Source organism: Mustela lutreola, chromosome 9 (genome assembly GCF_030435805.1).
Source record: "Mustela lutreola isolate mMusLut2 chromosome 9, mMusLut2.pri, whole genome shotgun sequence".
Lineage (NCBI taxonomy): Eukaryota > Metazoa > Chordata > Mammalia > Carnivora > Mustelidae > Mustela > Mustela lutreola.
In genome coordinates this window covers 86,251,237-86,274,674 of record NC_081298.1, presented here as the reverse complement: position 1 = coordinate 86,274,674, position 23,438 = coordinate 86,251,237, and the positions used below count along the sequence as shown (strand labels likewise).

The following is a 23,438-nucleotide window of genomic DNA, read 5'->3' as shown; positions in this document are numbered from 1 at the left end:
CATCCAGTTTTCCATGTATGGAGCATGTCTAATAGCTTTCCTCTAGGTCTGGCATCTTGGAAGGGACATCTAGAAGTCTGAATTCAGCTGGGATGCTGGACTTACAAGCAACTTCGGGTACAAAAGTTTAAAAAAATCAGGCATTTTTAAGCCTGGAACTGACACAATGTCACATCTGCCATGCTCCATTACTTAAAGTGAGTAACCAGCTCAGATTCAGAATGAGAGGACTAAATAAGGCCTGAATCCTAGGAGAAATGGTTCACTGAGCGCCATCTTTGGAAACCAGCTACCACAGATTTTATGCATAGGTGCAAGCATCGAGGAAAACTAATCAGTTAGAACATCATTAGAACAAACTAGCTGAGAGACTGTAATGATATTTTGTATTTGTATCTGGTAATAGACAGGTAAATAGAATAAAAAACTACTAAATGATGAGGTGGGCCAAACCTGATGAATAACTGACAACAAATGTTGTGGAAGGATCACAGTGGTTAGAATGCAAGGTTTCCTTGCTAAGCTCATGGGCAGGCTGAGCTATTATTCATGGAGATAAGGGATAGAATAAGAAGAACAGATGTGGTAGTAGAGATCCTATGGTATTTCCAGGCAGAAATTGGATCTAGAGATTAGGGCTTAAAATACAAATTTAGAACTGAAAATATGGTAGTAGATTAATTAGCCAGGGTGAGTTAAGTAAGAAGACAGCCCAGTGTGGAGTCTTGAGGAACAACACTAATTAATACAGCAGAAAAGCGGGAGTCACTAAGAAGTCTAAGAAGAAGGGACATTAGGATTAAAAACCAGAATAACAGAGTATCACCAAAACCAAAAGAAAAAAGTATTTCCTAAAAGAGAAAATGACTACTAATATCAAATGCTACCGAGAGATGAACGATGATTAAGACTGAAAACTATCCTTTGGAACACAAAAATTTAAGTTACTAGTGACTTTGGCAAAACCAGTCTTGGGGTGGGAGCTTTACTATAGTGAGTCAAAAAATGAATAGAGGGGGAGGATGTGGAAACAACAAATAAAAAATATTTTCAAGAAGCTCAACTGTTAAACAGGGGAAGATACAATGTTAGGTATAGGACAAGCCGTCAAGAGAGTTTTGTTTTTACAAGATTTTATTTTTAAGTTATCTCTACGCCCAACTTAGGGCTCCAACTTACAACCCCAAGGGGTTGTGACAAGAGTCACATGTTCTAGAGACCAAGCCAGTCAGGCACCCCAAGAGAGGGTTTATTTTTTTTAAATGGAAGAAGTTAAAGCATGTTTAAGTACTGTTGAGTTCTCTAATAGAGAAGGAGAAAGAAACTGAAGATGCCAAAACAAAGGGCTCTGAGGAAGCACAAGGGGATAAGATGCAGAACATGGGAAATTTTCCTCAGACAGAAGAGAAGCACATGCCTAGCAGTGGACAGGAGATAAAGAATGGCTGTGAGTACAGGTTAAACTGTAGGCATGGCACATACATGCATACAGAGAGAGAGAGAGAGAGAGAGAGAGTAGCCATATGGAGTCCTACCTTAGAATTTTTTGACTTCATAATGGTGCAAAAGTGATACACGTTCAGTACAAACTACACTTTGAATTTTGATCTTTTCCCAGGCTTGCAATTGACAGTAGAATACTCTCTCATGATGCTGGGCAGTGGCAGTCAGTGGCAGCTCCTAGTCAGCCATGTGACCACAAAGGTAAAAAACTGATACCCTACATTAATTCTGTACCCATACAACCATTCTGCTTTTCACTGTCAGCACAGTATTCAATAAATTACAGGAGATACTCAACACTCTATTACAAAAGAGGCTTTCTAATAGATAATTTTGCCCAACTGTAGGCTGATGTGTTTTGAGCACATTTAAGGTAGGTGAGGCTAAGCTACATTTGGTAGGTGTATTAAATGCATTTGACTCAAAACATATTCAACTTACAACAGGTTTATTGGGACATAACCCCAAGGAAGATCTATAGTTGAAACTCAAGGGCATTCTTCTCTGATACCTTCTATAGCATTTTATCAGTGAAGTAGGATATGGGGTCATCTGCTGAGAAGAATGAAAGGTTTTAAGTAACCGCTATCAAGACTGAAGTATTAGAAAACAGAAATAGTCATAGAAAGCTTGAGAACCAAAGACCAGGTTGGTAACAAAGACTCTACAGTATTCTCATTTGGCTCAAATCTGTGGTTCTCTCTTAAAGCAATCAGTAACCAGGTAAGTAAAATTATATGGACTCAAGGAAAGAGTTGTGTTGAAGAACCATGGTAGATTGGTAACAAGAAAATTACAGATTTTACCAACATATCTATTGATACCTTTAGACTATTCTTTTATTCAATAAACAGACTCATAATTCCACTAACAGTGTAGTTTGCTAGAAGGATACATTGCAATACTTTAGGTACTACAGAGAGGTACTGCACAATATGGAGCAGGTCCCCATTTGTTTATTTTTAAAGGGCCTCATTTTAAAGGGTCCCTGTAAGACACAGACCAGGGAACCATACCAGCCACCCAAGGATCAATAACACTATTCACAGCTGTATAAAAATAATAAGAGCCACATATGAAATTTGCAATTTTCTAGTATCTACATTAGAAAAGTAAAAAGAAACAGGTCAAAGATTTTTAATAGTATGTTTTAACATAACACACACTATACAAAATACTTCAATAAGCAACGAATAAAAAATTACGAAGGAGATTTTCTTTTTAAAGATTTACTTATTTGAGAGAGAGCAAGCATGTGGGTGGGGGGCACAGGGAGAGGGAGAAAAGTCTTAGACTTCACACTGAACATGGAACCTAAGCCAAGGATACCTGTCACAACCCTGAGATCATGACACAAGTCAAAACCAAGAGTCAAAAGCTTTAAAGGACTGTGCCACTCAGAAGCCCTACTGAGGAGATATTTTGTGTCTTTTATACTGAGTCTGTAAAATCCAAGGTGAATTTCACACTTACATTGCATCTTCATTCAGCTTAGCAACATTTCAGAAGCTCAAAAGGCACACATGGTGTTGCCCTATAAATGATGGTTGTGTAATATCTAGAATTATTGTATCCTTGTTGAATTAACAAAGCCACTATAGATCTTCCTTATATTCATTAATAATATCATTCATAATATATGCTTACATAGCATAACTCATCTATGAATGTTCAGTTATTCCCAAACTCTAAGAATCTAAACAAATGAGCTCAGGTTCCCTACCAAGTTCATGCTGGCCTCTTGTCTGGAGACCATCAGTATCTAAATAGCCACTGGCTGATAGTCACTATCTCAGCTAGCCAGGTGTACACAACTGAGGGGTCAGCTTTCTACGAAGACAGCTGCCATTCTTCCATCTACCAATGGCCCAGTTTCCAAAAAGTCTGTTGACATCTCCTCCCATGTTCTCTTTGTCCTTACAGAGTTTATGCCTTTCTTTATTACCTTTCAGTTAAGTATGCTTTCAAGAGAGAGCAAAACTAAGACATGTATTCAATTGACCATGTTTATCTAGGAGTTGCTCTTATGATTAAAGGGCTGGTTTATTTTAAAATCTATAAATTCATCATCAGAAGAAAACTTATCTGCAGATAAAGATGAACTTCTTTCAAACTTCTTTAAAGATTTACTCCAATCAGAAATCCAGACATAAATGATATATCATATTTTAATGAAAACTCATTTTGCTTCCAAAGTTTATTTACGAACATTTTGTATTTAGAATATTCTCATGCATCCAATGAATCAATTATGTGAGCATGAAAAGAAAGATAATGTTATTGAACACCAACTCTGCTTCCTCCGGAGGAAGTGTACCATAATTCAGTTGTGTTGTATGTTTGCTGTATGAACACTGAGTAAATATTTAGACTTTAGTCACCAAAGGTTTTACTGGTTACAGGAATCTGCATAATCAGCACATGCAACAACTGTTAACCTATCACTATTCTGATTAAACCTAAGGGGTACCTGGATTTACCAGCACCTTCTAGAGTAAGATTTAGCAAGCACTGTCAACACAGACATAATTCATGATATTATAAAATTTGTAACAGGACAGAATCTGTTCATTCATGTGTTCCCTGAAAGTCAAAAATTTCTTCAGCAGTATTGTGAATTTTTTTTTAAACTAATTTTATTTAACTTTGTATTCTAAGTCTGCTTGATACATAAATCACTCTTTTAAAAATAAGAACTCAGGACATCTAGGTGGCTCAGTCAGTTAAGCTGCTGCCTTGGGCTCAGTTCATGATCCCAGTGTCCTAGAATCAAGTCCCATCCCGCATTGGGATCCTTGGTCGGCAGGGAGCCTGCTTCTCTCTCCACCTCTGCCTGCCATTCTGCCTGCTTGTGTGTGCGCTCTCACTCTCTCTCTTTCTCTCTCTCTCCCTCTCTCTGAAAAATAAATAAATAAAATCTTTTTTAAATAAATAAATTTTAAAAAATAAAAATAAGGACTCAATTTTATTTGTGTTTTTTTTTTTTTAAGATTATTTTTGTTACAGGAGCACCTGGATGGTTCAGTGGGTTAAGCCTGCGACTTTGGCTCAGGTCATGACCTCACGGTCCTGGGATCGAACCCCACATTGGGTTCTCTGCTCAGCGGGGACCCTGATGGCCCCCCTGCCCCACCTTCCTCTCTGCCTACTTGTGATCTCTCTGTCAAATAAATAAATAAAATCTTTAAGAAAAAAAAAAAAAGATTATTTTTGTTCCAGGACACCTGGGTGGCTAAGTCAGTTAAGGGGCTACCTTTGGCTCAGGTCATCATCTCAGGGTCCTGGGATGAAGCCCCACATCAGGCTCCCAACTCCATGGAGGGCTTGCTTCTCCCTCTCCACTGCCTGTGCACTCTCTCTCTCTCAAATAAGTAAATAAAATCTTTTTTAAAAAAAGATTATTGTTGTCCCTTCAGTTAGTACTGGACCGGAGCAGCACAGTTCTAATCTTTTCAACTAGAAGCCACTCACATAAAACAACCCAGTATACACTTTTATCAACATATTTCCCTGCTTATGGCTTTTAAGTCAAAGCACACATTTCTATATTCTTTTTTAAAGCTAACAAAATTCTTCAGTACTTTTTACTTCAGTTATTTACTGACTATCCTGTACTAAGCGGTGCTAGATTCTAAGAATAAAAAGAATAATAAAGCATATTCTCTGCTTCAAAAGCCTCAAAGTCTAGCATGGGAGATCAACAAATATAAAGTATTATAATAAGGACTGCAATAAAAGTATGAACAAAGTGCTATGGGAAGCCCAGAGGCAGGGAGGATTAATTCTTTTTTTTTTTTTTTAAGATTTTATTTATTTATTTATTTGACAGAGAGAGAGTGAGACACACACACACAGCAAGAGAGGCAACACAAGCGGGGGAGTGGGAGAGAGACAAGCAAGCTTCCCGCTGAGCAGGAAGCTTGATGTGGGGCTCGATCCTATCTAGGATCCTGGGATCATGACCTGAGCTTAAGGCAGATGCTTAACAACTGAGCCACCCAGGCTCCCCAGAGACGATTAATTCTTTCTGGGAATGATGTGGATATTCCCAGTGTGAAGAGGTGGAAGGAAGACTATTCCAAGCCAAAGGGACAACAAGAAAAAAGGCAGAAGGACATGGCTTCTTTGGAAAACCGTAAATAGCCTGGTGTGGCTAAAACACAAGATTCCTGCAGAACAATGGTAGGAGCTGGGTGAAGGAATTTGAATTTGTTGTTCTAATGAAGGCAATGAAAAGCCATAAGAGCAGGAAAGAGATGGGATTTGTGTCTTATAAAGAAAACTTCCGGAGCTGTGGGAGTGAAGGACTAGAGAAGGCGAATAGAAGGAAGGCAGGAAAACCAATTAGAAGATATTGTACCAGACTAGGTGGAACTCTGAGCAGTGATTGTGGAGCTGGAAAGTAGGGAATGAATGGTCTTAACATGCATTTCATAAGTAGAATCACTTGGACAGGATGGCTGTTTTGATGGAAAAGATAAGGAAAGAAGAGTCAAAGATTGTACCATGTATTTTAGCTTACCTCATGATTTAATCCAAATCAAAACCAAAGTTTAAGAAAAAGAGCTCTAAACTGAGATATTAGCAAATATTTGCAAGACATTCTAGTGGAGATCCAGGAGGCAGTTGGAAATATGGGTCTCAGCTAAGGAATACAGTCATTACCAAAAATACAGATTTCTGGAATTATCAACATAAAGAGGACATTTGCAGGGGCACCTGGGTGGCTCAGGGGTTCAGCGGCTGCCTTCAGCTCAGGTCATGATCCCGGGATCCTGGGATCGAGCCCCACATCAGGCTCTCTGCTCATTGGAGAGCCTGCTTCCTCTCTCTCTGCCTACCTCTCTGCCTGTGATCTCTGTCAGATTAAAAAAAAAAAAAAATCTTTAAAATAGCCCAAGTATAAAAAAGCAGGTGTTGATATATCATCAAATACCTATTATAAAGTCAGAAAACAAATGCTCCAAAGAATGGACATAATTGTACGATGTAGTTTACATGCCTAGTAATTATAAGACAATAGTTTAAAAAAAAAGAGTCCCACATTGGGCTCCCTGCTCAGTGGGGAGCCGGCTTCTCCCTCTTCCTCTGCTACTTCCCCCACTTGTACTCTCTCATGAATACTTTCTTTCTCAAATAAATAAAATCTTTTTTTTCCCCAAAAGAGGACATTTGCAGTCATATTAGCAAATAAAGTTTCAAGAGGAGGAAAGGCTGCCAAATCCCGCACACTACAAAAACGTCAGATCATTAATATGTTAACGCAAAGCTTAAATTTTTCAAAAGAAAATTTGGGCAAATATTTTAATGATTATGAGGTAAGAAAGGATTTGCTAAACAAGACACCCAAAAAAACACCAATCATAAACAATTAATAAATTCAGCTACTTTAAAACACCCTGAGTGAAAAGACAATGCATGAAGTGGGAAAAATATCCGTAACACATGTAACTGCCAAAGGACTAGTATTCAGAGTATGTAAAAAACTCTTACCAAAAAAAAAAAAAAAAAAAAAAAAGGTAGATAATCTCAAAGGAAAAAGGGGGGGGGCACCTGGGTAGCCCAGCTGGTTAGGCAACTGCCTTCGGCTCGAGTCATGATCCTGGAGTCCTGGGATCAAGTCCCGAGTTGGGCACCCTGCTCAGCAAAGAGTCTTCTTCTCTTTCTGACCTTCCCCCTCTCATTCTCTCTCTCTCAAATAAATAAAATAAAAATAAAATAAAAGGAAAAAAGGCAAATATAAGAATAGATACTTCACAAAAATGATATCCAGGGACACCTGGGTGGCTCAGTGGGTTAAGCCTCTGCCTTCGGCTCAGATCATGATCTCAAGGTCCTGGAATCGAGTCCCGCATCGGGCTCTCTGCTGAGCAGGGAACCTGCTTCCCCCTCTCTCTGCCTGCCTCTCTGCTTACTTGTGATCTCTCTCTCTGTCAAATAAATAAATAAAATAATTAAAAGAAAATGATATCCAAATAAACATAAGAAAAGGGGCTCAGGGGCGCCTGGGTGGCTCAGTGGGTTAAGCCGCTGCCTTCGGCTCAGGTCATGATCTCAGGGTCCTGGGATCGAGCCCCGCATCGGGCTCTCTGCTCAGCAGGGAGCCTGCTTCCTCCTCTCTCTCTCTGCCTACTTGTAATCTCTCTGTGTCAAATAAATAAATAAAATCTTAAAAAAAAAAAAAAGAAAAGGGGCTCAATTTCACCACCAATCAAGAAAACACAAATCAAAATCACAATGAGATGTTATTCCATGTCCAATAATTGAAAAAAAAAATTTAAGTCTAAAAAGCTTTGGCAAAGATATGGAGCAACTGGAATTCTCACACCCTATTTGGGAATATAAATATAACACAACCAATTTGAAAAACTGTGCCAATATCTAGTTAAGTTGGAAATATGTACCCCCTATGGCTCAGAAATTTCACTCCTAGGATATCCTCTTGAGATTTGAACCTTTATGTGCACCAGGATACACATAAAAGAATGTTCAGAGCTGTACCATTATAATTGTCCCAACTTGGAAACATCACAAATACCTATCAACAGTAAAACAAATCAATTAATTGTGGTATATTCATACAATAGAATATTATACAGCATACACCAGTGAAAATGAAGAAGGTACAGATACACAAGATAACATGAATGAATCTGATAATTTTAAGTGGAAAATTACAAAAATAATACAAAATAATTCTATTCATGTAAAAATCAAAATAGGCAAAACAAATCCATATTTTTTAGGAATGCATATCCAGTGGTTAAATTAAAAGAGAAATTCACACACACACACACACAAAAAATAAAAGAGAAATCCAAGAAAATAGTTACTATAAATAATAGGACAGTGGTTAATTATGGGGAGACAAAAGTGATTGTAACGGGCAAGGGTTATATTCAGGGAATTCTACAGTCCCAATAATGTTCTATTCTTTGACTCTAGTGGTGGTGATTACAAGATGTTAATAACTATTCGATTAAATGTATATATAAATTTTATAGACTTTTAAGTGTATAACTTTAAATTTTAATGAACTAAATTTTGAAATGGTCTTATATTTAACAAGAGATGTAATAGTGACAAGTTCAGAAAGGTCGTAATTCTAAGGATGATTAAAAGAGATTAAGAAAACATGCTATTGAATTCATTCAGGACTAACTCTGAATACCACAAAGAAAAAAGACAATTCTGTATCTGAGATGAATTACATTTAAATCTGTTTCAAGGCTGATGACTGGATTTCATTCTTTCATTTGAGACCTACCTTGTGTCTGGCACTGTGCCAAGGACTTCGGGTGCTGGGAAACTTAGTCCCATCTCTTAAGGCTTCTCTCAGCATTAGGACCCCCACTGACTTCTAATCTCTCTTGGGATAAAAGATTTAGCTATTTTATTGATTGGAATACAATGAGGTAGGGAGAATCTTGGTTCCAAATGTACAAATACAAAGGCATGCAAGAATTATCAGGTGCTAATCTGAGTATATGATAAAGTTCATGCCGCAACTGAGGAAATACAGAAAGAATACGAATACTAAATGTGTTCTTTTCCAAACATTAAGGAACATAAAAAAACAACCTTTATTTTTTCCATTAGGTAAAAGGAAGACTGAAGAGGTCAGCAGCAGGAATAGAAGTATGACCTGAGCTGTTTTTGAAAATGGAAGAAATAAAGATATAATTTACATTTTTTAGATTTTATTTATTTATTTGAGAGAGAGAGAGTGAGAGAGAGCATGAGAGGGGAGAAGGTCAGAGGGAGAAGCAGTCTCTCCATGGAGCTGGGAGCCCCATGCAGGACTCAATCCTAGGACTCTGGGATCATGACCTAAGACGAAGGCAGTTACTTAACCAACTGAGCCACCCAGGTGCCCTAAACATACAATTTAAATAAGACTTCTGCTTTTCACTTTTCAATAAAGGAAACCTATATCTATAAAGTGATATGATTTCTATTACTCAACTTGTTAACCCATTTTAAATTTCCAGACTTAGCTCTGAAAAAATAAAATTTACCCTTAAAAAGACAGGATTTGCTTTATCAGCTGGATTTTAAAAATTAAGGTACAAACTTCAAAAGTTGAAAAGAGAAGTTCCCAAGTTAGTATAGTTAGACTTTGAGATTCCAAGTATCTGTTTACAAATAAATTAAGCCTCACACACAGAGCCATTAATCTAATCTCAGCTCCTTACCTGGTTTACACAGCTTTCCCTGGTTAAAACTCCTATAATGTAGCAAAGCAATATTCTAAAGTGCAAAAAAGATTTGGTCAAGAACAGCAAAACAAACAAACAAACAAAAAACACAACACTCTCATAAACATGAGCCCACCAGTAAGGAATTTTAGAATTACTTGGAAATAAAGAACTAGTAAGGAATTAAAAATTAATAAGAAATTAAAATAATAAATAGACCTGGTATCTGACTAGTACTCTCAGTTAATGCTCTCTTAAAATCTCATAAAAATTAGATTTAAGTGACGCTCAGAAACATAAGGGTAACCATGTCCCAGGAAATAATTCTCAGTTATCAAAGCTCAAATTTTATAACTCTAACTTAGATAAAGCACGTTTTTTTGATAATCTGGTAATTGGACTGTCAAGTGATCTCGTGGCTTCTTAAAAATTAATGTTTGTTATCATAGTGTAACTTTCAGGTAGCTTTTATAGCAAAAAAACATGGGATCTAAAGACCTGAGTACCAAGTTCTGCTACCTATCAATTATGTAACCTTGATTAAATAATCAAACCTCTCTGAGGCTCACACAAACCAATCTTGCAAGACTTGAGAGCATATAAACAAAATAATACATGCAAATAATACTGCATGAGCTCTAAAAGTACAGGAAGCTCAGTTTTCTTAACATGTTACAAAAACTACTTTCAGCAAACTAATGCATATTTTTATTCTCTTTTTATTATGGAAAAATATAAATATACAAAAGTATAGTATAATGAGTTATATGTATTCTCACTTAGCTTCAACAATTATCAACTCGTGGCTAATCTAGTTTTATCCGTACTCCACTCATTCTTTCTCTTCCTTTGTTATTTTGAAGCAAGTCCCAGACATCATATCACTAACATCCTAAGAGCTAAAATCCAATGGCTTCTTCTCAGTGAGTGCACAGGTATATGAAGTCAAACAGAGAGGTCTGAGCTAGGAATATGGATTTGAGGGTCACCAGTGATGAAATCAAGAGTTGAAGCTCTAGCTTTACATGGAGTTCAAATATCCATGCTTAAGAAACAAGAAAATAGATATTTTTGGTGCTCCCTCATTAAAAACATAAACAGACATGAAGTACAATTCTTACATCAAAAAAGAAACCCTATGGATTTTCAAAGGCCCACAGAACTTCTACATACTATGACTATAATTGCTTTTCTGCCTTAAAAAGTGTCCCTATATATTAATAGTCACTATTCATGAAGGATTTAACAAAATCCCTGAAACAGGCACAATAACTTATGTAACAAATTTACACACTGATATTGTAACCAAACCTAAATCCACTTTTCAAAGTATTTTAAAACATGTTGCTCCATATAAATTTTCTTTCCACTTTAAAGTTTTTATGTTTTATACTTTCTTTTCTATGTATATTTCACAATAAAAATTTTTAAGTAAACTTTAAAAAGAAAATTTGATTCCTACACTTAAATAACTATGACAGCCGATAGTATATCTTATAAACATTCAGAGCTTTGAACATACATGAGAATATTTGCATACTAAAAATATTTTATAAGCTCTTTAGATAAATGCCGTTGAATAAGAGGCCATTATTCCTACACTTTCATTAATTTTAAGCCAACTACCAAAATCAGTTATGATTTATTTATATTCCACTTCAATCCTGAAAAAATTGAGACCCGAGTTCCTTAAATCCTAATTTTACAATCCACTTTAAAATAATTTTTTAAATTTTCTAAAATAGTTTCATAAGTTGTTCTATAAAGATTAACCTCTGAAAAATGAAGTATTTATGACTTTCAGAATAAAATGGAACTTTGTGTCTTTGATTATATTAGCCACCAAGTAAATTACCCAAAGAGAATAGGAGGTGTATAATTTTTAGAAACACAATAGCTTGTCAGTGTTTAAATTTTGATGGGTCACCATTGATTAAATCAGGCTAAGTCCTATTTGATTAGAAATAACTCCAAAATATTTTAAACCATAACCTTCTCTGAAGTAATAGTCCTAGAAACCTGAATGTACAATTCCATAATTAGTGAAATATGGGTGTTGGTTGTGTGCACACCATACACTATGGTGCTTTATTTTTTCCTAAGAAACAAAATCATGTATATTAAAAGCAGTTTCAACTTTGGCTATATTATGTAACTGCCATTTCACCTAAGTTACTGAAGAATTTTTGGAAAATATTTTTGATTTTCAAAAGCTTTTGAAAGACTGCACTTACCAAGTTCTAAGTAAAATCCAACTCCTTTTCAAAGCATGATTAAACAATCATTAGGTCAAAATGGCATGTTCCCCTCCCTCACAAAACAATCTCATTCTTTTTTCAGGTATCAGTAAATATCAACAGGATTAAGGCATAATTGCCTTTTCAGGAACAATTTACTAAAAATACAGCCAAAAAGCCAAAAATAAAACCTCTCCTTTTCAAAAAAGAATATTCCAGACACACACACATTTAATTAAAAAGGTTCTTTCTTAAAGATAATGGAGATGTTTTCTTGCTGCCAAATAAGAAATACGTTGTTATTATTTCGTATTCACCTTTTAGTTGGTTTTTACTTTAAGTTTTATATTGTTGAATAAAATATTCTTCAGTTAAACCTAAGGTATTTTTTTTTCATTCTTGTTTTAGATATTAAAATGTATGGGGGAAGGGAAAGTGTGGAAAATATAGAATAACTTGTTGAGAATTTGATCGGTTTTCAATTAAGGAATTTCATAAAGATATCTTGTTGCTGTTCTTAAATTAATTCTGCATCAGAAGCCAAGTGATTTTTTTTTGGTCTTGAATAGTAATGACACAGATTTTCTTTACCAATAATGTATATATTAACTACATTTAATATATCAGATACATTTCATTTCTGTATCTAAAGAAAACCTTAGTGCCTGTTAATGCTTAATTACATCAGTAACAATTCTGCCAGAGTAGTGAATTTATCATTTATTTTCACAATCGAAAACAATCAGTTTCTTTGTGAAACCGCTATTTTGAACAAAATACATGAAAAAAAAAAACCTAGTAATTTTCTTTTGACATAATAAATGAAACTACTGCTTTTTGCTCTCAATAATGTAGCAGACACGAATCTGTTGACATTCAGTGTCTTTTCACCTGTTTTTCCTCTCGCGTTAATAGTCTCTAACTTTAAGGATTTTTTCTCTCAAAAAAAATTGTTTTCACAATCTAGGGAAATGTCTCCATATACTCTCAGTAGCTACTGAATATTGAAAAGTTCTACAACAAACGAGGTTACTTTACTGAATCATTTCAGAGCTTCAGTAAATGAATGCGGTGCTCTCAAGATGGCTTTACGTTTTAAAATTCTTTAAAAATCGCAGATATGAGTTATCCTTTACCCACACAGCACCTCACACTTGTCCGCGTAAGGGTAAACTTTTCACGACTGGGGTCGGAGCAGAGAATACACGCTATGGGTAAAAAACACGAAGATTTCGTTGAGCACTCCACGAAAAAAAAAAATGTTGACATCTTAACATTGCTAAATGTTCTGAAGTTGCTAAATCTCCTTAAATTGCTTCACTTGTGTCACGAACATCAAAACCAAACCAAACAAACCTCTCTTCCCGGGGCAGAGGGACGAGCTGAGGACGGTTCTGCCCATTAACAGGTGGCAGCCCGGGAGGGGCCTTCGGCGTTCCCCGCCGCCGCAGCGGTCGCCGCCACCACCGCCTCCTGGGGACGCTCCGCCGGCGAGGGCGCCCTCACCTCACTGCACCTGGGGCCGCCCCCACCGCGGCCACGCACTCACCCCGCTCCCCCAAGCTCCCGCGTCCAGAGGGCCTGCGGTGCCCCAGCGCCTTCATGGCTCCTGGTTTCCACCGGGCATCACGGGGCCTCAGCACAGGCGGGAGGCCCTGGGAAAAGCACGTGCCTCTTTTCGAAGCTTCGTCCCCCGGGCGGGAACTCCCGCCGGGCCTCCGAGCGCCTGGCCACCCGTTCCCGTCTGCCGAAGTACGCAGGCGCCGAAGCTTCTAGACGCCGCCGACTGGCCGGGCCGCGGGGACGCGGACCTACCCACCAGCAACCACCGCCCGAAGTGTGAAGTTCTGGAGCGTCCCAGGCCAAGCGGGACAAACTAACACATGCGACGAAACTGAGGCCAGGGGGTTGAGTACCTTGCTCCGGAGGCCACACAGTTGTCCGAGCAGGCGCAAAGCCGGGTCTCCTGGTTTCTTTCCACCGAACAGCCAAGAGGATCGCTAGGCGTCCCCCCCAGAACCCGCCTTAGAGCTGCGGGTGGGGGCAGCCTGGCACCTGGGCCTCTAGTGGCACTGGCAGCTGCTGCGTGAGCGGAGGCGGCCCGGGGCGGAACGGGCAGGGTCGGCTGTGGAGAGCGCCTGGGAAGCCCTCCAGCAGTGGTGCCCAGGCCCGTGCAGCGCGGACTGCAAGCCTCTTGGCTCCGGCCACCCTCCCAGCCTCTCCGGCACGTGCGGGCCCCGCACCCGAGGGGCCACGGCGGTCCCCGGGCGGTTCGGCCTTGGCTCCGCCTTTAACTGGAGGCGCTGCCCAAGGCGGAGCCCGCGCGGGGGCGGCTCAGCCCTGCGCGTGGGGTCTTCCTGCGGGGGCGGCGCCGGCGGGCCGGGCTCAGCCGGGCTGGGGCTGCGCCCTCCCGCGAGCCTTGGCTGAGTCGGGGATAATGGGTTTGCTGGAGTAGGAAGGCTCAGTGCGCCTGAGCCGGGCCTACGGAGTCCAGGGGGCGAGGACGCGGCCGAAAAGGCTTTTCTACCACCGGAGCTCGCAGCCCTAAGACCTTGCTCCGCGCGGGACCCCGAGGGAGGGGTCGTTCTCCAAACCCGGCCTCACGCTGGGTTCTCAGGTCTCACACGGGATAAAAAGAATAGGGTGTTTTGGTCACTTCGCAGGAAACTTTTCGTTGTTTCCTTATTTCCTTCCCGCCCGTGGACAAGTTGAGCAGCTTCTCGGCCTTACACCCCGGAGATTTCAGGCCAAACAATCTGGACAGCTCCGGCTCTGGGTTTTCTGGAGGAATAGACCCACCCATTTCCCACCTCTTTCCTGGTCTCTCAGGGCAAGATGGAACCGTCCTTTGCGACCCCCTGCTTCAAGTGGGGAGTCTTCTTCCCCTGCCAAAGTGAAACGCGTCCTTGTCGACTTTTCTAGATTTTATGTTTGAGTTTTAAAGAAACTTCACAATACGCAAAAGATAACTTGGCTACTTCTGGCAAGGGCCTGAGGGTTTAGAGGGACATCTTAGCACGTGCAAGAAATGACTCGGGTCCCCTAGCCGCCGTGAAGCCACCCGGGACAGCTCAGCAGAAAGGAAGGTTGTCTGCTGCCAAAATGCAGGACACGGATCGGTTTTTTGTCGTTTTGTTTTCTTTTCCTTTTTGGCTCAGCTCTGAAAGCATTACAGAGCTATCCTTTCCCGCCTCCGACCCTCTTCCCCTCCCCCTCTTCTGTCTGGTGCAGGCAATTAGGGTGAAGAAATCAGTGCCAGGTTCCTGCCTCTGAAGAGAAAGGAATTGCTTCGGGAATTGAGTCCTGACACCTGTCTCTGTCCTGGATGGCGAGAGGGGATGCGGGGTCAAAACGCCTGGGGGAAGAGGCCAAGCCGACCGGGAGGGCGGGACACTCCCTAAGAGAACGTTCTCTGGAGATGCCTCTTGCCACCTCCTCCCTCCTTATCGTTTGGCCTCCTGCTTCACACAGGTCATTAACACTCGGGGGTATTAACACGGGAGTTTCCCTCCTTTTCGGCTCCCCGAGACCAGGACCTGGGGCTGGAATCAGAAGAGCGACACTGACAAGCCGTTCGTTAATTTGCATTTATTTTCGGGAAATAATGTAGATAAAGGGGGGGGAGGGGACTGCCTTACATTTCAACAAGTAATTTGTGATCTTCACATCGGACAAATCAAATTTACAAATTACTTTCCCACCTACTGGACGAAAAGGCCAAAGCCGAAACTGATACACTGGAGCGGGCTCTCCGCAGATTTCGGAGAATGAAGGTGCACTAAAAACTCACTAGACAAAACAGGGTTGCTTAAAGAGAGAGAAGCCGACACAGGAATTGGAACTAGGGTTTGGGGCCTGGATCGGTTTGTTTGTTTTTCCATAATGCCGTATTTTTTTTTTGTTTTGTTTTTTTGTTTTCTTTTGTGATTGGTCTCTAAACCGGAACTGCTACTCTCTGCTTCGACCTGGTGAAGGGATCAGTCCTACGTCCCCACCCAGCCTAGCCCCCTCCCCTGTACCCTGACTTGGCTGTTTCCTCCACACTCTCGGACCCTCCCGACCCTCCGCGCCCAGCTTCCTGGAACCAAAAAGGTTCACTTTAATAAATACACAGAGGGAGAAGGTGTGAGAGGGCAGGTCAGCTTTGCAACAACTGAAAAAATAAAAGCGCCACCGTTTAAGGAAGAGAGGAAGGGGGACAGAGGGAAAATATTTTTTGCTTTTGTTTTATATATATGTGTGTATATATATGTATATATATGCTGTATATATCTTAAAGTTCTATTTCCTGGGCGCTAAGACGAGATATGTTCAGTTCAACCAACAGCAACTAAAAAGTTTAAGTGGTCCCTGGAACGGACCCGACTATGTACAGCATTCCCGCCGAGGCGGAAGATTAAGCCAGTTCTACGCAGGGCGGGGCTGTGCGCGAGAGGCCAGGGGCGCTCCTCCCTCGGGCCCGGTCCCAGCGCACCCCGCTGGGGAGGAGAAAGCGCCGGGAAGGTCTGGCCTGCAGGCGGGGAGCGGGGCCGAGGGCAGCTGAAGGAGCGGTAGTCTGCAAGCGGGAAACAGTGGCTGTTTTGATTTGGGGTGGAGTGTGGGTGCACTCCAATGGGCAGACACATGCCAGTTAGTGATTCCAATGTCCAGAAAGAATAAATAAAAGTATAGGGCTCAAACAGCGAGTTAGAGCAAAGAGCCTCCGAAGGCTGCAAGTGCATAACAACTGCCCAGAAAGAAAGACTGGAGGAGAGTGGCTTAGGAGTTCGTTAGGAGTTGAGGAGGAGAGCACCCAGCTCTCCCCATATAGAACTGCGGGCCAAGCCGAGGCACCGGTCCCCTCATCCAAGGGGTGGGCGGGTCTGCACATCCCCCAAACAAGTGGCAGAAGGATGAGGGCGGCAGTGCAGGCAAAGGGCATCTTTTAGGGGCATGATAATTCAGGTCTGCAGAAGCCGAGGCAAAGGCGGGCGGTGCAGCAGCAGCAACAGGACGGGGACCACGGAGGGCGCAGGTAGTTGCGTTTCTTCTCCTCTTCCTTCCATTCCTGGGCTCACAAGACCTGGAACCGCCACGAGGCTTGGTCCTTATAGTCCAGACAGTCGGACGAATTGAAGTTGAGTTTCCAAGCAGAGGAAGCAGCGGCGGCGCCAGGCTCCTTGTAATCCAAGCAGTCGGCAGAGTTGAAGGCAAGCCCTGAGCCGCCGTAACCCTGGTGGTGATGGTGATGATGGTGGTGATGGTGGCCTGAGGACTGGCTCAACGGGTGGTGCGCATGCGGGTGGTGGTGATGGTGGCCGGCCATCGAGGAAGGTGCCATAGGGCTGAGCTGGTGCGGGTGGTGATGCGAGTGCATGGGCGCTAGATAGGAGCTGCAGTCCACACCGCCAAAGTAGGAAGAGGAGGGCGCGGGGTAGCCCTGCCCATAACTGCCGCCCTGGCTGTAGGACATGGGATAAGAGGCTGCGGCCGAGGCAGCGCCTGCGGCAACCGAGCGCTGCATGCACGAGGCGTTGCTAGGCGCGGCCAGTGGCTCGGGCACTGACACCGACGCGGGCGCTGAGCCTGGCGAGATGGAAGCCGGACTCCAGATGGATGAGGCAGCCGGCGTACTCAATGACGACGGGACTGCCACCGCCGGGTTCCCGCCCAGGCCTGCAGCCGCTGCCGCCGCTGGGTTGGCAGAGGCGCTGGATCCCGAGCTAGAGGACGAGGCGGAGCTGGACACAGCGGGCGGCGTGAACTGGCCGCTGCTTTCCGAGCCCGAGCTCTCCCGCACCGGAGACGACTTTTTCTTGGCTGGGCGGCTCTTGGTCCCGCTCCCGCTCTGCTGCTGCTGGCGGCATTTGGCACGGCGATTCTTGAACCAGACCTGCAGTGGTCGAATGGGGAAGATAGTGTTAGGGGGGCGAGTTGAGCTTGCGGCTCCCCCGCCTTTTGTACCCACTACCCGTCCTAGGGTCTCTCCTCTCTCTCCTACCGAGACCTCCGCCCCTCCCCATCTCCGGCCAGGCCAGCCCACGTCCGTGGTCCCAGCTCCCCCACCCTCCCCCATTCCTCAGACCAAAGATCCTCCTCTGGCAAATTAGGGATGTGCACCTCCCCTCCCCCAGCGCAACTCTGCCCTAGGGCGGAACATTTGCGTCTGTCCAGCCAGAAGTTCAGCCATCTCTAAACTGCTGCCGTTGGCTGCTTCCCAACAACCTCGTGTATGCTTGGAGGCCCTGTCTTCTATGAATAGATCAGACGAAACTGTGGAGAGGAACGAAGGAGACCGCAGAGCACAGGACAGTCACCAAGTCTGAGATGGGAGCCAGTCGGCCCCTGGAGGCCTCGCGCTGGGCAAGGCCAGGAGGCCGAACAGAGGCAGTACACTTGGGGTACTAGGGAAGGAAGCCTGAGCAGAATTTCGTTGGGCTTCTTGGCTCCAAGTGGGAAACCAAATGGGGAAAAGTTCTCACTCCTCCTGGAGGACCCCGGTACATGGCAGAACATTCCTGGTTTTTTCTCGAGCCTCGGGCGGAAGAAGACGAGATAAAGGCTCTTGAGAAGAGTTCTGAGTTATAATCCAAACAGTATTTTTATCGCAAAAACCAGAAACAGCAAAGCCGGTAGCCGGGTTTTGCGATCGGCATCCTCTCTGGGCAAAGGAAGAATCTAATCACACCGGCGCCACCCATGGAGTGCACTCGGACAGGGAACCGGGCTCTGGCCAAGCTCCACTCTTCCATTTCCAGGATCCCCGGGATGCAGGGCAAAAGCAGAGGCAGGATTCAAGACCCGGAAGAAAGCTGCCAAATCCTGGAATGGCCGAAGAAGCAGGGGCAAGTGTCGGGCCCTCTAGGCACTTTAGCTTGTTCCCCAAATTCTTAAAAGGACTTTCAATTCCGAAGGCGCCCTGGGACCAAGGGCCGAATCCAGTTACAAAAGCTAGTTACTTTAACTTTGCCCCTCTCCCAGGCCCGGGCTGAGCGCTAGGGGGAGTCTGAGAGGGGCTGCCCAGTCGGTAGGCCCGCCCCACACCAGACCACCCTTCCCTGGCCCTCTCCAACCATACCCAGGGCCCCTACCCTGACCCTGGAGCCCGGGGCACGCGCACCTGGACTCTGGACTCCGGCAGATTGATCTTGAGCGCCACCTCCTCGCGCATGAAGATGTCAGGGTAGCGAGTCTTGGCGAAGAGCGCCTCGAGCACGTCCAGCTGGGAGCGTGTAAAGGTGGTGCGCTCCCGCCGCTGCTTCCGCGGGGTGGCTGAGGGGACACGCGGGGGCGCCTCGGGTCAGCGGTGGCCACGCGGACCCCCGCTAGAGGACGCAGACAGGCCCCCGTCAGGCCCTGTGCGAGGCCGTTGTGAAAGACAGCCGATCTCCAAGCGAAAGAAAACTCCCCCGGAAGGCCGAGCCTGAGAGGCCACAGGTGGGAGAAAGTGCGTGTGTGCGACTGGGAACCAGTGTCTTCCAGACTCTAGAGTTGCCCCTTTCCCTTCCTCTCAGAGGTTAAGCAAGGAAAAGAAGTTATACAATCTCCCTTCTTTTCTTTCACCATCTCCCCCCGCCCCAAATCATCCTTCGGCTGAAGCATGGGTAAGGGGTGCACAGAAAAACCACCTGGAAAACACTTTCCGTAGGAATAAATGAAGGTGAAGGAGTAGGAGCTGGGGGGGGGGGGGAGCTACAATTCGTCTCAAGCCTTTCACATTTCACATTCGCAGTGCAAAAGCTGCTGCAGACCAACAATGGAGAGGACAGATTAATTAGGGAGGAAGAATCCCTCTTCTTTATCTCTTGGCCCTTCCTGTCAGGGCCTAGAGAGTATCCAGATTCCTCATTCAATATTGGGGGAAAGGAACAGACACACACACCCCAAAAATGCCACCCATGAGAAACAAATCCATGGGTAAATGCACTCTGTGCTGCTGGTGTGACCACAGCAAGAGACAGGTTACCGTGTGGTCAGGCTGGGAAGGCATACCTTGCACGACTTCACTGGCCTGGCCCAAGTCATCCACCAGCGGCTGCCCCCTGAGCCTGCAACGTGCAGTGCATTGTAGGCAGACTAGCCAGCCGGCAACCTGGGCCTGCTCAGCCACAAAGTGCATGCCCAAACTCGAGAGTCTGGGGTCCCCAAAATTTGCACGGCCTGGGAACAGGGGCCACTGCTCACCTGGGTAGCCCACGGAAGGATGTAGGAGGTCCATGGCTGGCCCAGCCAGGCCCAGTCCGTTCATGCCATATGGGGGTTGTTTGAGGTAAGACATCATGCTAACAGACGGGTGGAGGCGCCCGGACGGATCCAGGGGGCCGGGGCCAGGCGCAGTGCGGGGCTCCCACTGCGCAGTCCTTCAAGTTCTGTTCCTTCTGGGGGCCCGACCTATGGAGACAGGAGACACATGTAAACAGTGATTGAGAGCCATCTCCGCTACCTGGTCTCATCTGGGATGGGGAGAAACGCAGGCTTATGGAAACTTAGCAGGGCGGTCAATTCCGCTCTACAAGGCCTTAGCCCAAAGACCACAGCTTCTTTTGAAAAGTAAGCTTTTCTGGATCGTCATTGCCTCTTTTCAGGCTTGGAATGGGTAAAAGACACTCGTAGGGCGTCGTCGCTAGGAGTGAGGAGAGGTTAAAAGCAGGGCCAAGGGGGAAAGGTGGGAGCCTGCAAGGTGGAGTGCACAAGGTCCCAAGTCTAGGCAAAATTCTGGTCTGGTAGGAGCCGGCCTCAACACTGCAAAAGCAAACGTTTACTCGGGCCAGTGAGGCAGCCTGCCCAGGGCATAAAGGGGTTGTTTCGTTTTGTTTGAAAGCGGGATGGAAAGGTAGAGACTCCAGAGAGCTAAGATGAGGCACTGCGAGGGGTCTAGCAGCACCTGGGCCTCTCTGGGACGCACTGCCTACTTAGGAGAGCACATTCCTTCCAAGGTCTCCGCCACTGGGTCTGGGCCCCAGAGACCACAGCCACCCCTCCAGTTAACTTTCTCAGTGCCCAGCCGCTGAAAGATTGCTCACCGGAATCCCACCACACCTGAACCGCAGTTACAGGCCCTGGGCCCGCAGAAGCGGCCAGAAGACGCAGAAGGGGCCACGGTAGAGGTGGCGGCTCTAAGACGCCGCGGGAGGTCAGGGGCGCCTCGCCACAGCCGCGCAAGCCCTTCTTCGCGAATGCGAGCGGGTCCTTCTTTCTGCAGGGTCCTGGTAGCGGACAGTGTCGTCCTGGCGGAGGCTGAAAGGTGACCCGCCCAGCGCCCCAAAGGGTCTCACAGATTTGGGAGGCCTGAGTGCAGCGTTCCCGTGTGCTCCCTTCCTATGCTACTAGATGAACCCGCAGCCCCAAGACTCTATGGAGACTAGACAACTAGGCCTCGGCGGCGTAGCTCACGCTGACCGGGACTGGAAGGTCGAAGCCTCGCTTCCCCGGTTGTCTCCAATCTGAGGCGTTATTCTCAGGCGTAGAAAGTGGAGCTGGGGAAGTGCGGCCGGGGCCCCAGGAGACCTATCGCTTCACCCCGCGTCGCGGGAATTCAAAGCAGGCCCGGGGCCCGGGCTAGGGAGTTCAAGGAGAGCAGTTAGAGCTAAAGAAGTCTCCAGCTCCAATCCTCCAGGACCTAGGATCTGGGCTGGGGCAACACAGTTTGCTGGGAATGGGGACGAAAAGGAAGCAGCCGGGGCTCTAGAGCCGAAAGAGAAGAGGACGTCAAGCCGAGGCGCCTCTGCTAGGCTGCAGCGTGAGTTTTCAAAGACTTTCTTCAAACTTAGCACTTGGGCTCGGTTACTTCGGAGGAGGCGGGGGAGGAGGCGCGGGGCCGAAGCAGAGATCTGGGGTCTTCCGCGCACCCCGAGGGAAGCGAGGCCGCCCCCCCAGCCCCGCCCACCTGCTGGGGACCTGGGAAGCCGCGCGACCCATGTGAGGAAGGGGAGGTAAGAACGACCAACGCGCTCCCGGAGTCCAGGGCGTCCCCGCGGCGTTCTCCTTACCTGCCCTCAGCTGCCGGGGCCGCTCACCATCTACCTCGCGCCCTCACACAGACCCGAGGGACAGCCAACCTGCAAAACAGAGCGGCACAGGAATTACTCGCCGGGCCGGACGGTTGGTCTAGGATCCCCGGATTTCTTTCTTTCCCCAACTTCCCTCCCTCCTCTCTTTCTTTCCAGTGGCTTTGTGCGTGTCCCTCCAGGTTTCACTTTATTGCACAGACACTTTGTTTGCAAAGCCCTACGCGTTCCCGAGACACTACCTCGCCCGGGACCGCGCCGAGGGGCCGCAAAGGTTGGGTGGGGGTGAAAGGGGCAGAGTTGGGAGGTGGCTCGCGGTTGCAGTTGCATTCCCGATACAACGTGGAGGCGGTGGGGGCTAGGGAAGTCCTGCAGAGGCACTTTGCAAACTAAATAAATCAAGCGATTTACCTTGTCGGAGTGGCTTGTCTTGCCGGGTTGTTTAGGTGATTGGAAATGTAGCCTGATGAAGATTGATCACCTTTCTACTGCCCTCCCCGGGTATGTGAACGCGAGGTGAGTGCGTAACGGGGCTCTGCTGCCAATCCCCGGCCCCGCGCGGGCTGAGTGACAGGGAGCCGGGCAATGGCAGCACGAGCCGGGGGTTACCTCCGCGCGCCCCCGCCCTCCTCCGCCCCCTGCACCCCGCCCTCACCGCCCGCCCGCCCCGCCCCGGTCGCGCGCTAACTCCAGGGCTTGGCTGACAAACGCCGCGCAGAGCGAGGCGAAGACAGCGAACGCAGCGCCAGAGCCCTGTCCGCAGAGGGGGACGCCAGTCCCGAGGCCGTCCCGGGGTCCCCGCCCTTCCCTCGACCTTTCGGCGCCCGTGAGGGAGTGGCAGAGAGGAGACGAGGTGCTGGAAAACCGGTTCCCTCGCTCCCCTGTGCGCCACTCGGCTGGGCGGCCCGGCTGTGGGCTCGAGGACTTCGGAGCCGCGGGCTGGAGTGGAGGGGGCCCCCGGCCCCTCTCGCGGCGCCGCGGGCCCCAGCTTCTTCTTTCACCGCGCCACCACCTGCAGACGGACGCCGCGGGCGGCTCGTGCTGGCACAGGCTACTTTGTCGAGCGCAGGAGCGGCTCTGGGTGCGCAGATCCCGCCTCGGCGCCTCGGGACTCCCGCGCCCGGGAACAGCACCCGCTGGGGAGGCACCGCCACATACCTGCTCCTCGGCGTCTCCTGGGGTTCACAGTCCCCACGAAGGGTGTTTGCAAATCTTAAACGCTTTTTCTCAAATGTTGGAGCTCAGCGTCTCCTATCCCTAACACACACTCTTCTTCTGAATCTAAAGATTTTAATGGGAAACTTTCTCTTTCACACTCAGTCTCTGTCTCCTTCCCGGGCTCCTTCTACGAGGGATAATCTGGCGGAAAACGTGGCCACAGACCCCTGCCCTCAATTTCTTTCTCACACACTGCGGAAGGAGCCTTCTTGGGGCGATTTCCCCGGATTGTTCGTACTGGCAAAGCCCATTTCCCAGCCGAACAAACTTCTCAACCCCGTGTACCTGGTGGACTT

At 46.2% G+C, this 23,438-nt stretch overlaps 1 protein-coding gene across 2 annotated transcripts; it reads right to left on the bottom strand.

Annotated features, from left to right (window-relative positions):
- Window positions 1-15,825: 15,825 nt before the first annotated feature.
- Window positions 15,826-22,442, bottom strand: OTX1 (orthodenticle homeobox 1). Of its 2 annotated transcripts, XM_059187798.1 has the most exons (5): window positions 22,336-22,442; window positions 21,907-21,975; window positions 20,102-20,308; window positions 19,038-19,189; window positions 15,826-17,810 (listed from the first exon to the last, which is right to left on the bottom strand). In XM_059187798.1, exons 3-5 carry the CDS (start codon window positions 20,196-20,198, stop codon window positions 16,992-16,994), a joined length of 1,068 nt encoding a protein of 355 aa, XP_059043781.1. In that variant the 5' UTR covers window positions 20,199-20,308; window positions 21,907-21,975; window positions 22,336-22,442; the 3' UTR covers window positions 15,826-16,991. The 2 variants fall into 2 exon arrangements, with proteins under 2 accessions (XP_059043781.1, XP_059043783.1); XM_059187800.1 differs by lacking the exons at window positions 21,907-21,975; window positions 22,336-22,442 and adding an exon at window positions 20,941-21,883.
- Between the last annotated feature and the right edge of the window lie 996 nt (window positions 22,443-23,438).